Genomic DNA, 17,780 nt, shown 5'->3' on the forward strand with positions numbered 1-17,780 from the left:
TGTGCTATTTATAAATTTTGTATGTAGAGGTACGATACTTGTAATTCCAGTATTTGCATTAGCCACTATTTAAGAGCAGGCACATAAAATTGAAAACATTGACCTATAAGTATTTGTACGTGAATAATTTCAGTTGTGTGATTTTCCCTTGATGTACAAGTTGAGCTGCTTGTCAATGTTGTCAGGAATAGAGAGATCCCTGGGGCGTGTTCCAATGCCATCTTCCAGTTAATTATTTAACACCTTTAAACAAGACACTTCAAGTGTCTTATGCTTTCTTTTTTTTAGATCTTATCTTTATTTAAACAGATTTTGTGAACTTAAGTACATGCAAATGTAAAATCAATTTCAGGTGCTTTCTTCTTAGGAGAAAACGTCTTATGGGCAATTTGCAGCATGAGTCATAAAGGTGACTTGTCATTTTTGTCTTGTTTGTTCTTCTGTCAACTATTCCACATTAAACTACTTAAATATTTAATACTTTTTTTTTTCCTCTGTTAGCACGGAGGAGTCTATGTAAAAAGAAGTGCCAAATTCAATGAAAAAGAGATGAGAGAAAAGTTGCGGGCCCAGATGAAAGCTGAGACTCCGGTAAGATTATACTTTCCTTCTCCTCAGTTCTTTGACTTTTTTAATGACAAAGGCTTACTGGAGAAATGAGCCATGCCTGATACCTACAAACTACAAGACAGTAATCATGGGTTTGTTTTCCGTCTGCATTTTTACGGTTACTTTCTGTGATTAGAGTGATACCTCTAATTAAACTTAGGAAAATTGACTAGGCATTTATGAATGAACTTCATGATTCTGTCTGTAGAGGGCAGGGGGGATCTGGACTAAATCTTAGAGCATGAGCTATAGCACCTTCCTTGAGAAACAACTGCTAGTGTTCCCTGTGTTTCAAAAGACAACATTTTGACTACTGTATGCTTGCCAAAGACTGGTATTCTTGACTTCTGAAAGTCAAGAACCATTCTAACCGAATCTTAATTAGTCATCCCAATGATCAGTCATTTTTAATGGCAGTGACATCTTAGAGCTGAGTGACTTTGTCTGCTACTCCTGGAGGAGAAAATAAAACAAAAAAACCCTGAACTCTTGATAATTTTCTATTTGAAGAATGATTGTTAGTGCCAAGTGACTTTTCTCATGACTCCCTGTATGGTTTGTGGCTCAGTGGTTAGAATCACTGTGCTTCGCTTCCATTACTTACTGTGCATTAAAATGCTTTCTGCCTTTTTGGCTAGACTTAAGAAAACCAGCTCAGCAAGCCTTGATATAGAACAGTTACACTTTCATTTTATTTAAAATGATGTGATTAGGACTTGCCACTCCAAATACTAAGTGGCAAAACTTCTATAAGCTGAGGCTTGGGTAAAAGGAGTGCATAGGTTGTTTTGACCTTCATAATAGGTTTGGGGTTTTTTTCTTTTTTTTGGAGATAGCGTGTTTATGTTTGTGCATGTGTCTGTGTTGAAAAAGTAAACTGGCCGTACACTTGCTGAGAGGCTTAAATGAGTAAAGTGTCCCTGTTTAAGACAGTGCTCGAACTCATTTTGTCTTGAACTAAGATTTAGCATGAACAGGGTTTTTTTTGTTTTTAATTAAGATAAGAAAGTGGATCTATTTCCAGGTTTTAGCATGTAAGTTACAAAGGCCAGAAATACATTATGACAACTACACTTTTGCTGTCCAGTGTCTAATCTAATGATGTCCACATGGAGAAGATGGTTGTATTCAATAGTGGTAACTTGTGCTCGCATTACCAGGGATGGTCCTGGGATGTGAAAAGGTTGTGTTGTGTCAGGTTATTTTCTGTATGTCTGTGGCAGAGATTCTACTTTCTGTAAAACTTACAGTGTAATGGCATAAGCAAAGACAAATTGCAGGATGTATGAAACGTATTTGTAGTCATCCCCCTAAGCAATTGCTCCCCCTGCAGAGTGCTGGTTGAGTTTGCTTTAGTTCATCTGGATGAAATATCTTAGCAGGGTGTTTTCCTGCATAGGCCCATGGATTTCTTGCTAGCCAAAGAGGCAGCTTCTGGTTGAGTCTGGCTTTCTGGCTTCCTTATGCACCCCCTAAAGTGCAGGGGTGTGTTCTAATAATAAGGTTTTGATTGTGATAAGAGTCTTGATTTGAACTCTGCGTTAAATTAGTCTCCTGTATAGAAATGTGGATTTTTTTTTAATACAGTCTTAGGAGGATGTGCCTAGAAACTCATCTAATTCCATATGTCTTTGGAAACCTGCAAATGATGTTCAGTGTTGCTGCAGAGCTATAAATTGTCTGGACAGGCTAGTGTGTGACTTTAGCCCAACTGGAATGTCAAGGGAGGTTTAAGCATAAAGCTTTTATTTAAAGCTATATCCGCTGTGGGTTCTGCTTTCCGTGGTGGATGTCTACATGTGATTAATAAATGAAATAAATCCAGAAGGCTTTTCTTCTGGAATCATCTTTTTTCTCCCTCCTCAGTTGTGTGTGGATTGAAAGCCTATACCTAACCTATCTAAGCTAATGCCAAATGAATTTGGGACCACTTGGGTATGTTTGGGTTTTGATGTAATTTGGCTGTCTGGAAGTTCAGTGGTGTTGGAAATGGGCATAGAACCTGGACATGCTTACCAGGCAGTTGTTACCATTTTCCTTGTATTATCTGGGGTAGCATTACAGAAGAGAAATAAGCATAACTGCTGCAGAAATGCATTCTGTTTTAAATCTCTTTCAGTCAAACCATATAGGGAGTGACACTTAAGTTTCACAAAACCAAAGCTGTCAAAAGCCTATTTACTGAGACAAATGTTTGCATCTGCTGGGATAAAAGACACAGACCATTGAGTTGTCATTTGAAGGAAGACTAAACTTTCTATAATCCACTTTATCTGAGAATTTAAATGTAGATGCTGTAAATGGCCTTTAACCTATAATTACTACTGGGAGAAGAACGTGATAACCTGTGTCCTTATTACATTATTCATGAAGGAACTTTGCAGTTCTGCAACTTAGGGTGACATTCACAAGCAACCATATTGCTTTTAAAATGAAAACATTTTAATCAGTAAAGCAAGAACGCCCTGAACTCATCAGCTTCCTGCAAAAATAATTAACTTACTACTCTGGAATTTTTATTAAAATTTATGCACTGGATGCTACAGCTCAGGGTGGGCTTTTCCTCAGTTTAGTGAGCAGCTGTTGTTGCTTAGTCATTCTGCTTGTACGTGGTGGAGTTCTTTTTTTAATGTAGCATTAGAGAAAGGCATGCCTTTCAGCTGCTAAGGAAAGAATTATATGCTAATAGAGAGGAGATGGACGGGAATCTGTGTTAAGGGTCACTTTGTTATTTACAGTTTCTCTCCACATACAGTTTAAACAAAAGAATCCAAATGATTAATGTTCAGTCTGCTTGGAGCCATTGCTGTTCCCATTAAGAAACTGAAGACGTGTAGGAAGGCAGAACCAGGCTTCTGTTCTCGTTAGTGTAGCAAGCCCTTTACTGTTTTACTGGAGTTCTTTTTTTTTCTTTTTTTTTTTTTTTTAATAAACTGGTGGTGGAACGTGGACAGGATAAATAAGGCTGCCTCTTGGCCTCTCATATAGTCACAGTGGAACTGGATTAGTGATCTGGTATGCCTCATTTTGTGTAGGGACAGTGGACTGCGTTATGCTCCTTGCTCGCCTTGTCTTAACAACTTCTACCTGCCTGCCTTAAACAGCCCCTTTTCCTGCCCTGCTGTTCACAGTTGGTCCACCTTTCTTCCTAGATACAGTGCAGCAATATTAGATGTGTACAAAACTCTGATGCTAGACCGAAATGCTGTTGCACCTGTGTTTCCTACTGGGGATTTTGAACTAAAAAAATTTCTTATTTAATTCTGGAAATTACTTTGGTTCTCAAACTGTCATTGAAGTACACATTCAAATGGTTCATTATTGGGCATTTTGTTGGCAAAACTCACTTGAAACAATGTGATTTTGTTTAAAATTCCATAAAATCTTGCTGATTGTTAACAAAATGCAAACTTATGTCTTATTGTGAGAGCAGAGGCTGTCACACAGTTTGAAGGACTCTTTTGTGTTAATGTTGTTTAAATGTAAGCCATAACAAGATAAATGCATTTCTCAATGTAACAATATATCCAGCTGGCACTTGATATACTCAGTCTGCTTGTTTTAGAAAGAAACAAGAAAGAAATAGATTTAGAAAGTTAACTCTTCTGAACTGCAAACTATTCAGTCTGCTAACTGAAAATATAACTTACATTTCTTTTTATCATGCATTGAGAGTAGGAAATCTGCATTCTGAGATGGGGGATTTCACCCACTACAGCCAATATTTAGCTGGTTTCTATGTGTTTTGGTTTTGCCATTCATTCAGTCACAGAATAAATCTTTGTTATGTGAAGCAGTGCCAATCAAATGGTAAAAACCCGGAGGGGACGGATACATTAATACAACTGCTGTAAGGCTTAATGTAATTATTTTGTCATGTAGTTGCTAATTTGCAAATCCCTGACAACTTCTTTGTAAATCCTGGATGTCCTTGCCTGCTTTCCTCACATCACCTTTTGTATTTCATTCCAATTATACCAGATATGCTTTCTCGTACCATATCTTTTTCAGTTATTGATCTGAGTGTTAATGTTTCTCATCTAAGTCACCAGAAGCATATCTTCTAGGCAGTGGTCTAAATGGATTCAGATATGAATCTGTCTACTTATCAGGATGCAGTAACAGTAATAGTAAAACTAAGGAAATGTGTTGTTTAATATAATTTTGAACTTTGTAAATAAAAATACTTGTTTTCCCCTTGTCACCCACCTGGGAACAGCACAGTAAATTCAAGATACCGTTAGTCGGTAGTGACCACTTCTTGATGCCCTGTGTTCTTCTACAGAGTGGCAGCTACTCTCTCCAGGACACCCTCCAAAGCCCTGTCCTCAGCCAGTTCTTCTCTTTATTGCCTCTTCTCGCTGTATGTTTATGGTATCTGGGCTGACTTTGTTCTGTACTCCAGGGACTTGCATTGCTTCATGCCCCTTTCCCCTGCTCCACCCGTACCAGCGCCTTCTGTGGCACTCTGATCTATCTCAGGGACTTCCTCAGCTGCCCTGCTCCCCACTCTGGAAGCACGGCCCCTCTTGGTGCCATTGCTATTTCTTTTTGCCCGGGAGACCTTGACTATGCTGGGGAAACGGATAGAGTTGCTATTCAAGTGAAAGCAGTTATCATCATCCATGCATTTTATCTGTGGATTGTGGCAAGTCCACCGACATTATGCGGGGGACTCTGTGGATAACTCCTGCCTCTTTTCTGGTTTTCTGGCTCCAACAAGAATCAGTAGGGTTCTACTAAATGAATCCTGATCCACTCCTTGAAACTTTCAAATGGACGAGGGATAGTGAGTGTATTGACACTTACCCATTACACAGAAACAGGCATTAAAGTACCATGTAACTGAACATAGGGACCTACTCTGCTTGGGTTAAAATTGGTGTATCAATGAATCAGGGACTATGGTAATGCAAAATTTTCTATGCCATTTTGAACACAAGAGCTGTATTTTGCAGTCACCGCGATAAAGTGCCTAACTTTTATGTAGCTAATTGCCCTAAATGAAAAATCCTGTATAAAAAATTGCCTTAGCTGCAGCTAGTATTTCGAGGCAATTAAAATGCTTCTTCAACTCAACAGTTCTTAATCCAAGTTCAGGAGAGCTTATTTAGTTATTAAAATCTTACAGATTTGTAGTTCTTACAATCTTTGGAAATAGTGCTTAAGGATTTAGCTTCTGCTGCCTATGGTGGGAGAAGAGAAAAGCCAATCATACAAGCAGATTTGGTAGGCTGAATTGCACTGGCAGAATATCTTTGTCTTGTGCAGGACTTTACGTGAGCGTAAGTAGGACATCTATTTACATTCATGAATTTTACTCAGGGAAGGTAGTCCTAATGAGCTACATATTAGGTTTATATATGCTGAATTTAAAGCAAAGGCCACTTCTGTGTCTTGTTGGTATACAAATACTCAGATTCTGGTCAGCACACCTGTTGGGCAGCCTGTGTTTTAGAGGTTTACAAGAATAATTAAAATATAATTTCAAGCCCTGCATTGTATTACACACATAGGACTGGAGTAAGTAGATCCTATTCTCTGTTGTGTAATCAGCTTTTGGTGGCTGATTATCTGCTTTGAAGACTGGTAATGTTGTTGCGTGCTTTTAAGTGCTGACCTCAGTACCAAGAATAGTATTCCTGTCTTGTGTGCTTCACTTTCTTTACTCTGTCAATGATTACGTGTTACAGCCACTGTATTACCCTTTGGAGCTGAGCATTCAGTCTTTCTTTCATGAGGGGAAGGAGGGGAGCGGGTAGTAACCTCATCTTGAAGTGCTATTTTAAGGATCCAAATAATGTTATTTGAAATAAGCATATTTATGAAAAGAAAAAAAATGCATCTGGATTTGAATATTATGTCCTTTCCAGCTAACGCTGAAAGTTTTACTTAGTCATTTAAATATCTCAACAGTGTACTTTATAGATGAAATGTATACGTGACTGGGGGAAGTGTGGACTGCAGCTGGGTCTAAGGATTCTGTACTTGTGCCTGTGCTTATGCTAGTGTCATGTTATAAAAAAGTAAGCACTTTGCCTCTTAAACACATTTTCTTTTGTTCTTTCCCCACCAAATCTGTATACATCTTGGGTTTCTGCTGGTCCTTGAATATTCTTGGACTTCACCTGCCTCTGCAATCTGCCAGTTCTCCTCCTCCCCAAACGTGCCATGACAAGTACAGCCTTTCCTCTAGCTCTCTTTACTCCACTCTGCTGACACTGGTTTTGCCATTCTTTTTTTTTCTTTTTTTTCCTTTTCCACCTGCCAGATTCTAGGCTATGTACTCAGTTCTCCTCTTTCTTGATCTCCTGCTGGCTTCACTGGTTGGCACAGTTCCTAGATTTCTTCCCTCCTCTGCATTTTAGCACATCTTTCAACCTTCCTCACTGTGGGGTGATTCTGGAGAGTTAACTTGCTGGGTCCTGTCTTTCTGCATTCAGCCTTTTCTCTAGCTGTTCTGCAATCATTACGTGCAAATACCGGCACACACTGATATTTCATGGGCCAGAAGCACAAAGTTATATTCCTGTGTGTCTCTGAGTTTTTATTTAACTTTGCATCTTTTCATAATGTGTATTCCCACTTGTCAGTGTCTTCCTGTACTCCCTGATAATCCTCCTTGTACTGTTTTGTAAATCCACTATCTCTCAAGTATTTCTTGAGATTCATTTCTGCAAGGACAACAAATTAAGTAGTTAGTCTAGGCATATTAGGCATGATTTTACTGTGAATGTGTCATGTTCAACTCCACTCTACTTACCACTTTTGGCCATAGACTTTTCTTCTGCAGATGAGCTCCCAATATGAAATTTTCACTGCTTAAGTGGTGTTTTGCATAAACTTTGTATGTAGGAGATTATGTAAGACACGCAAAAAAAAGAGAGATGGAAACCTCTGTTCTGTTTCAAAAGCAAATGGAAAATTCATCAAATTTCACTGCTTCTATTTGGGTACATAATTTTACAGTCAGATATGCAGATACTTAGGCAGCCTTTACCTGTGTAATAATTTGAGAACCCATAGACAGTTGTTGCTGAATAGGCAAGAAAACTAATTTACTTGGGAAATCTAACCTTGCAGGCATGAATGCTTAAAGGAATGTGACTTGAAGTTCAAATTATGCTGAACTATGAGCTTAAGTTCATAATATATTTAATATCTAATACAGTGAGATGCATAAAGGCACATAAGGTAGCTGATCTATCGTAATTTCAATTAATAGTATTTCTGATTATGAATGGAATTAAATGTATATTTCAGTATAAGGAAAGACTAGATGCAAGATCAGTATTAAAGAAAAAAATATAATTTAGGTCATCTGTGACATATTTGACTCTTTTCAAAATCTACTCTTATCCCAGTTAACAAAACCAATACTCTTGTTGATGTCAGCTGCTCCTGACTTGCTCACTTTTGTTGATGCATGCTATCTCCCTTCCTAAATCACCTGGGCAACTTTCTGTGGTGTACATTCAAAGAAAGTTATTTTGAACCTCAGACAGTAAGTTTCTTAGAGCTAAGAAATTTTAGCTCAAGTATTCTGATTTTCTTTGGATCTTTACAGTAATCGATGGTGTGAAGTAAATACAATATGGACCTATCAAGTGATGATAATTTCTATAAAAGGAACTGGCTTACATTCATTATAAGAATTTGTCTTTTTTGTTTCTTTTTAATCCCACAGATGTATTTAGTGATTTTTCCAGAGGGGACTCGTTACAATCCTGAAATACCAAAAGTCATTGCAGATAGTCAATCATTTGCTGAAAAGGAAGGTAAGCAAAAAAAGTTTTGAAATCATCCTTTTGTTATGGTGTTAACATATGTTATATAATATGAAGATGATCCTGCCTTTAGCCTACCTGATTGATACTGGAGGGTTAGAATAGCATAAACCAGTGTTTCTCTTACCACAGAGTAAAATGAGGTAGCTTATATATAGACATTTCATGTAGTTCACATTGTGCAAAAGTATTAATTCTCAAGAAAGCTCTGTTTAGTTTCTGTCTATATCTGTGTATTTACGGACACTTCTTTTCTTGCTCCTTCAGGGACATAAGAATTACCTGCACTGCATAAGGGCACTGTTCTATCTAAGTTGACGTTGTAACTTCAGTTACAGTTGTTACTTGATATAAAGAATATTTTGCATACAGATTGTTGTGCCTTAAAAGAGAGAGTCTTCCATCACTTTATTTTTAATTACTGTTAGTACTACCATGGCTTGTTTGTTTTGTTCCTCTCTCACCTTCCAGTCTCACCCTTCTTTGACTGAACTTTATTCTGTAGTCACTTTGATTGTTGGCATTGTCTCTATAACCACAGATGGAATTACTTCATCTTTGGAAAGGCTTGCAAGAAATCTAGGGGTCCCAAGCTTTTTCATTTTTTCTCACATCATATGCACAATACACGTAAACTTTTAAGTCCAATGGTTCAGTGAACATGTTTCCTGGTTTTGTTTTTTCCTGTTGACGAAAAGTGAAATAATTCACTCTGAAGGTAAAGAATAACAAATAGGTCTGGTAAATTCATTTCTGTGACACACTGAAATGAATTCACAAGTCTGTGAATCAGCCTGTTGATATCATCAAGCTATTAAGTATTGTTAGCTCTTGTCTAAAAGGATACATGCTTTTCTTCTCCTCCTTGGGAAGAATGGAATTTGTTTGCGTCTATGAGCAGGAGAGCTTAAGTCATAATGTATTCATCGCTTCAGTTTCCTGTTGGAAATGAAAGTCAAATGTTTCATTTAGGTTGGTGGTTCTTTGAGAGTTCAGAGGAGGGTGTTTGACAGGGTTTTTTTTCCCCTCTCCTCCTTTTTCAGGGGAAAGAAAGGCCTTTCGTTGTCATTATTATTACCTCAATAAACCTCTTAATTACAATCTGCAAAACAGTAAAACACTGCTTTTGTGCTTTCACAGCACCTGTTCGTTTCTTCTCGTGCTTTTCTCTCTGGTATTGTTCTGCTTTTATTTTGTAAGGGTTACTCCTTTTAAAAACTCTCAAGACAAGTATTTATTAAACAAGAAACATCACCAATTCTAGCGCAGAATCCTCTTGATCTGCTTTTCCCCACTGCTAAATCCTCTTGTTGTTGGTCTCTCTTCAACTTTTTATATGGAGAGAATGGGAAGCAGTCTGCATGGGAGCCTGCTCCCCTGCGTGTTCATGCAAAGATTGATATTCACTTGAATTAGAGCATCCCTCATACAAGCATGCTGAGAAGCAGGGGTGGCTGACACTGGAAGCTGCGTACCAAACTATTCTGGTGACTAAGAGCCAGTAGGCACATGCCAGTACAAGGCAAATACCAGTACATCGGGGAGCTGCGAGGACGGGGTGCTCTGCGTGGCCGCTGGCAGGAGATAATGATGACTCCTTGGGGTCCCACCGTGCCGCCGTGCAGTGGTGCTGGCCCTGGCTTGCGGCTTCCACCCAGCAGCCCCAGTGCCACCACAGTCCTGGCTGCTGGCCGTGTGCTGGGGCTGCAGCACGGGAGCCGTGACCAAATGCCTCACCGGTTGGTCGCGTGTAGGTTGAGCGCTGGCCGTGCTCCTTGTAAGCGTGCGAGGGCTGTTATGTGACGCTGCTGAGCTGAGCTAGAACCGCACAATTGCATGCTTGTCTAAAAGATCCCGGAGGCTTCTTATTTCCTACAGTTTTAGGAGAGGTAGTAATGCCCAGTAGTTCTGCCAGTCAGAGAAATGAGGACGTACTGTAACTTACAGTTTAAAATTTGCACTTCATTCCTCGTGGGGATATAAAGAAGTCTGATAATTTAGTCTTGTCACCTTAGTATATTTGTCACAGAGCACACTGCTTCAGTGGTGGCTTTACAGACATGCAGGGGAATTTTTTTGCTTTATACCTTGAAATGTAAGCTTTATAATTATTTTTTTCCCTAGATTTTTGCACAATTTTATGTTGAGAAAATAGTGCAAGTATAATATTGGAAAAAGTGGTTTAATTAAGAAGACTTAAACTTCAAATTCATGTTAGGACCAGAGATACTGTACCCAAAGATAACTAAGCTATTCCTAGAGCACAAGCAGAACTCATGTTTATCACGCTGTCTGAAATACTGGTTTTGACATAAGTGTGTGTGTATGATTTAGTAGTTTTGCAGAGAGGGAGTATGAAAAGGTTTGTGTTTACTTTTACTCTCCATGGGCTGGATTGTCTTCTAGAGAAGGCTCATTGCTTTAAGCAGAATTATTGGGCTGAACTTAATTACCTGGTTTTAGTGTGACCAGCTGATGAGCTGCATCTCATATCTTAATGTTCTTTTTAAGTAAACACCCGTTTTGGACACAGTTACTGCCTCTTTACAATTGGCCCTAGGACCAGTTCAACAAAAATAAATGTAAAAAAAAAAAACAAAAAGGCTTAGGTTAACATCCCAAGGAATATTTTGACATTGCTGGTTTCAACTATTATGTCTTTCCTCATTGATATAAATATATAAACAAATCTTATCTGTCTATGAATAGGATGGAAGGATATCAAACACCAAAAGAATTTAAAGGTGATTGAGGTTGCTCTTGAAAGGGAGGCAACTTTTTAAAATACTGATAATACTTCATGTTACAGTTTGTTCTGCCATAGAACTTGTGTTCTACACAAAATCAGACTCCTAGCAAGAGCAGATGGTTTTCCTCTTTCTGAAACACAGGCAAATCAAACACACAGGGTAGATCCAATAGGTCTGCGTAGATCTGGGTATGAGTGAGTTGAAACTGAAGGCTACAAAGCACAGAGAAACTTCTTGGGAAGGAGTAGGACCATGTACTTTCTTACTATTTTTAAAAGGAAATAAAGGATATCATACAGTAAAAAATCAAATCCATGGACTGGTCTTTCAAATATGTCATTAACTACCTTGCCAAGTTCAAGTTGAATGTACTGCCAGGTTTTTGTTTTTTAGAACTAAACAATGCTAGAAACATCTAGAGGTAAAAATTAATAAAATTAGAGCATTAATATTGATGGTTTTCATGTTGGAGACTGACACATGGGTATCAGCCTTCAGCACTAATAGATTTGACACACCAAAACTCTATTCTAATTAATGTGAACTCAATTGTACGATAAAGTTGTGTCCACAATTGTATTCAATAAGATACAGAAAGTTGGTTACTTTCAGGAATACTGGTTTTATGGTGAGGAACTGAGAATGTTGTCATCTAAGGGTAATGCTAATATCCTCAGAAACTGAAGATTACTCATTCTACACATTTTACAAGTGCCAGAAAATTCCAATCAGATCAGATTCTTACCCAGGATAGAACAGGAAGCATTTTAAACTCAAAATACATTTGTTTGATTGCATTGGGGAAGGAAAGATACACTTCCTGACATTCACAAACAAAAGCAAAAATTACCTCTCTAAAACTAAGTTGTTTGGTTATTTGTGGTAGAATGAATGTGGGAGTTTTTCATAGAAAAAGTTAAATTCTGTGGAGTTGAGAAAATTAATCCAGTATTTATCTTTGTTGGCCAAAATAGCAATATTTGCTGGGGTTTCACAGCCACAGCAAACCACGTAAGCAATGTTGCCAGAATATCAGATGAAGCCATGCGTGTTTTGGGTTTGTGTGGCGGGGTTTTGGTAGCGGGGCAGGGGCTGCAGGGCCGGCTCCTGAGAGAAGCTGCCAGAAGCTTCCCCGGCTCCGAGTCGGACCCGCCGCTGGCCCAGGCCGAGCCCGTCAGTGACGGCGGTAGCGCCTCTGGGAGAACAGAGTTCAGAAGGGGAAAAAACCTGCCGGGAGTGAGGGGATGGGAATGGGAGAGGAACCCCTGTGCAGATCCCGAGGGGAGTGAGGAAGGAGGGGAGGAGGAGCGGGGGAGGAGGGGATGCCCCTGCAGCCCGTGGGGAGACCAGACGGCAGGCTGTCCCCCCCCAGCCCAGGGAGGGGAGCGGGGGAGCAGATGCCCACCTGCAGCCCGGGGAGAGAGGAGCCCACGCCGGAGCAGGGGGATGGATGCCCCCCAAGATGGCCGCCGCTCTGTGGGAAAGCCCGCGCTGGAGCAGGCTGTGCCTGGAGGACTGCAGCCCGCGGAAGGGACCCATGCCAGAGCAGTTTGTGAAGAACTGCAGCCCATGGGAAGGACCCATGTTGGAGAAGTTCGTGAAGGACTGTCTCCCATGGGAGGGACCCCCTGGTGGAGCAGGGGCCGAGTGAGGAGTCCTCCCCCTGAGGAGGAAGGAGCGGCAGAGACAAGGGGTGAGGAACTGACCCCAACCCCCATTCCCCGTCCCCCTGTGCCGCCAGGGGGAGGAGGGAGAGAAAACCGGGAGTGGGGTTGAGCCTGGGAGGGGTGGGGGAAGGTGTTCCAAGGTTTGGTTTTACTTGTCAGTATCCCTGTTTTGATTTGATTGGTAGTAAATTAAATCGATTTTGTTTCTTCCCCAAATCGAGCCTGTCTTCTTCCCATGACCATGAGAGCTAAGTGATCCCTCCCCGTCCTTGTCTCGACCCACGAGCCTTTCTTTATATTTTCTCCTCCTCATCCCAGTGGGGCCGTGGGGGAGGAGTGAGCGAGCGGCTTCGTGGTGCTTTGTTACCAGCTGGGCTTAAACCATGACAATATGTCAGGTGTTCTCATTTCTGTCAGAGGCAAATGAAACCCCCCACTTCCAAGGCCATGGGGATATGTGCCGTGTAGCTGGATTTGAACCTGATACACCTAGTTGTCCTCTCCTGATGGAAAGCGGGTGGCTGTGTGAGATGATTCCAGCAATTGCTACCAGGATGAGCTCTCTCTTTCTCCATGTTTCAGTATGGTTGGTGACTCGTGTTTCTAATATGACATTTTGTAAGATTCTGATAATAAAATTAAATATTTCTTCCTCTCCTCTCTCGAAGATCCAAGAATGCAATAGCATGTGTTTTGCCCCTTGTCTCCTGAGCTTCTGCCTTCCAATACTTAAGTATATAGTCAGTAATCTGAGCTTAGAGTTCCCTTTAGTCTTCCATTGTACGGGAGTAGTCGGCTAACGTGATTCCCGTCTTCAAAATCTGATGCAGTCATCCAGTTGACTTACATATTGGTGACCCCTTTTAGGCTCTGATCTATTAGTTTAGGCATCTCAAAAGTGCAGCAATTCTTCCACACCACTCAGCGGGCTTGAGTTGCTGAGTCCAGAGAATTATAATATGTAGGTCACACTCATATTTTCATAGCGATTTAACTCTAATCTTGTCATAATGTTAGAAGTGGTAAATTTTTTTTTATGTATTTATTTCAAACTGGAAATCTTTTAAGGCTGGGTCTTTTTAATGGTACTGGATTATAGAACAAAATTTCTGTAAAACCCACAAAATACAGGATTACTATTTTTTTGTACCAGCTTCTGGCATAAAATTTGTTCCATTTACATGTTCCCAAAATATGTATGCATAGATTTCTGATCATTTTCTAGGAGTTAGACCTATATAATGTTCCAAACAACCACAAATTTCTTAGGTTTAGTAGAATATGGACTTTATCCAAATGTTAAGAAATGGCATTTTAAAAATTTGAAAATAAATAGGAATAATCCAAAACCCTCCTACTCCTAATGTTACTAACTCTGAAAAGTCAAAGAGAAAGGGGTAAGAAGCTTGTTAAATTTAACTTGGCTTGCTTTTGCTGAATGAAGACAAAACAATCTTCCCTGGTGAAAGGCTTTAATGGAATTTTGTATTTATGTTTGATTTCTAACAGAGGTCATTTAATCAAGCAAACATTTCAGGTATTCATTTATTATCTCCCTTGTTTTTATGCAGAAAAGTGGCAAATGTAAATGTTTTTTAATGCTAAGTTTATCTTGACTAGTATCATGCTTTCTGCTAAGATGTTTGTACGTGCAGGATATGCTTATCTCGAAATTGCTTTTACAGGTCATGTAAAAAAGAGGTACTTCAACAGAGCTAATCGAAAATGTTTCCCTTCTAGGTCTTGGCATTGGTTCTAGATTGTATTTTAAAGCAATCTGAAGTACTTAATATCCATAAATGTTATTTGGAACTGTCTCTAGAGAAAATAGCTTTTGGTGGTATTTTTTCCACACACTTTTACGTAAGCAAGCTTGATGTAAAAGTGCACAGTGAGATGTGGAAAGAGGATATAATTTTTAAAAAGAGTAGGGTGTGGACCTTGAGTAGCATTTGAGAGACGTACCATTAGGATGAAGAAAGGGTTTCTGTTATTAAAAATAGTCCTTAGGAAATTAAGTTTAGGAAAGCAAGAAGCTACCTTCTATTTCTGTAGATAGCCATCACAGAATAAAGTGTACCAAAGTGTGGTGTCTCTCATGTTTTGCTGTGGGATGGTTATACTCTTCTTGAGGGGATTCCTTGCATTTCTTGTACTTTAGTTCATGGTAACAGAAGACATTTTTTACAAGAGCCTGCAATTTCATACTATCATCAGCTGAGTCCTATGTATGTAAGTCGATGGAATAGTAGCATACAAATGGATGGGCTCTCCCACCATATGTCATTTTATAAGTCTAACTCTGGGCTCTGGTTTCAGTAAGTAAGGCTTCGATCACTGGGGGGGCGTTCCAGAAGGCTGGTGGGTACTCAGTGTTGGGTACTTGGTGCACCCCATGTAACTGCAAAGCTTTCAGTCTAATATCACTACTGCACACACACACACACAAAAGGAAAAATAAGGATAGAAAGATCTAATTGGTATTGAAATCAATTAATTATTGTTCACCCTGCTTTCAGTTTTTGTATTACTGTCAAGTAACATGGGTTGGGGGAGGGGGACCTCAAACTTATTCTGACATCCACTTTCAGTGAGCATGTAACTTTTGTTGTTGAAATGTGGTAATGCTAATGTAATATTCATAGCGTATTCTTGATTTCGACCTGGGTGGTTTTTTGTTGTTTTCATTGTAAAATGTGGTGTGTGCACACCAGGAGTACAAATATGACTAATGGAATCCAAGTCTGAAAATGTAGATGGCCTGCCTGCACTGAACAGCTCTGTGAGTTTTTGGCCTGGATGAAGGGAAGAGGAAGAGCGATCTTCTCCGTGGAGTTGTACTCAGCTATTATATATGTAACTTCACCTTAGAAGTTAGATAAATGATGTTTTGTTTGGTGTTTTTTGTTCTTTTGTGTTTAGATGAAAAATTCAGTTCTATAGACATTAATGATTTGGGCCTTTGCACTTGCCAAACTAAAACCTTACTTTATTTCATTCAGTTTTCTGCAGACTTTCTGAAGTAAGTCTGCATCTTACTATAGTCTAGTAAATGGATCACATTTGAAGTACCATTGCTCACCGTATTTCTTCAAATTTTCACATTGTTTTCTTTTTTGTGTATGTCTCTATCATTTAAAAGTTAGCTAATATAGAAGAGCAAAGCCATAGCATTTTAAGGTAGAGTATTATATTATTAGACGTCTAGTTCATTTTCTTTGGCATTTAAAATAAAATCTCATGACCTCAAATACTTTGACTGAGAGTCCTAAGTTAGTATTGCACAACACTAAAAACAGTTTAAGCACAGTGTGTTTTGTGAATTGGATGTAGGCAACTTGCCAAGGTAACTATACTGTAACTACTTGGGTTTAAATTCTGTTATGTTGATTTTAGCAAAGATCATCAAGTAATTGCACGAATGTGTGGTTAATGTTTTTATAAAACAGATTCTTTAAAAGGATGTGCTGAACTCCTGGTGGTGCTGCATGTTTGTCATGCACTGGAGTGTTTCTAAATAATGGATTATGGAGTTTCTTTATTGATTTTAATTAGATGCATGCTCATTTTGTACTTAAACCTTCTAGAGTTCACTGGTAGCACTAGCACATGGAGTAAGAGAGGCTTATTCTACAGTTGCACTTCATAGATTGTCACTGACCATCTTCACCAAAATTGGCCATGAATTCAAAAAACTCAGCACTGAATAGTCTTAGATACCTAAATTAATTTGTCTAGAGGATTCAGTTCTCACTGAAGCCTGTTTTTCCCTTTTCTTCCCCACAGTAATAGTTTGGTTAAGGGGAAGATGAGTTGGGCAGGAAAGGAATGACAGTGTTTTTAGAAAATGTTTGGGAATTTGGCTCAACAAGAGTTGTGTTGAATGTAATGTCCACACTAATATCATTGCTGACACAACACTAGAATATTCAGTGCTTCATTTACAGAGTAAACATTTGGAAACATAACATAATTAGCTGTTTGATGTACCAGTTCACAAGCTAAGAAAACACTACCACCATGTTATGCTTCAAAATATTTACATGATCCATATAACATTTTGCATCGACAGTTATCACTATTGCCGGTAAAGCTTAGAACAATGACTTCAGAAGGAGTGCTAGTAAATAACCTTTTATCTCTGTGTTCAGACAAGGAGATTCTTAGCAAATATTAAGAAATTAAGATAATGATTGATACCGAAATTTTCAACTCAAAGAATGTTACAGCAGTTAAGAAACCAGCATTATCTCACAGTGTTCAGTAGATACTTTCATAAATTTAGATCAGAGTATGCTTTGCCCAACAAGGGAGAGAAGTTCAGTACAAAATCAGGACATAATATAATAACTTCTGAATTGATTTTGCAAGAAAGATATCAAAAGCAATACCGCAATACTTTGGTTTAGAAAAATTTCTCCATCAGGAACTAATAGCGCCAAAGGATGGTTCTTTAAAAATGGACTGAAGCATATGCCAGTGAAAAATAAAGCTAGAAAGGAATAATTGCAATTTAGTTCTGCCACTTCTTTTTGAGAAAGATACACATCATACAGCAAAATAGTGAAAATTTTTGCATAATATGCTTTTTTTTCCTGGAAGAACTTCCAGGTAAGTGTGGAAGAACTGTGTTCAGATCATGAGAAGGTTTGTGGGTTTTTTTGCTTGTTTTCATTTTGAAAGTCATTGTATATTAAAATTCTGGAAATGAAGTACACTTTTGAGCCCAGTGTATTTGTATGTTCTTAAGTATGCTTTAGGTGGAAGTGGTCAGCTGAAGCAAACATGGATATGAAATACTGTTGTTAAAATTTGCGGAGTGCTGTTAAATCTGGTGTTCTTATGTCCTTGACATACCAATCTCTGTCTTGGCCTGGATGGTTAAAGAAAACAGTTGATTTCTGTGACTATGGATTTGTTAGTAGCCAAGTCAATTGTAATAGGTTGTTTGCATGGAAACAGAGAAG

The 17,780-nt window shown here is 39.0% G+C and overlaps 1 protein-coding gene across 2 annotated transcripts in view; it reads left to right on the forward strand.

The window, feature by feature from the left end:
• Positions 1-17,780, forward strand: part of AGPAT5 (1-acylglycerol-3-phosphate O-acyltransferase 5) — a 61,104-nt gene that overhangs the window by 22,749 nt on the left and 20,575 nt on the right. For both annotated transcript variants that reach the window (XM_075049269.1, XM_075049270.1), the window contains exons 4-5: positions 502-591; positions 8,297-8,387. In XM_075049269.1, coding sequence (XP_074905370.1) covers positions 502-591; positions 8,297-8,387 — 181 coding nt within the window. The remainder of the gene's footprint in view (positions 1-501; positions 592-8,296; positions 8,388-17,780) is intronic.

The sequence above is a fragment of the Buteo buteo genome, chromosome 17 (genome assembly GCF_964188355.1).
Source record: "Buteo buteo chromosome 17, bButBut1.hap1.1, whole genome shotgun sequence".
Lineage (NCBI taxonomy): Eukaryota > Metazoa > Chordata > Aves > Accipitriformes > Accipitridae > Buteo > Buteo buteo.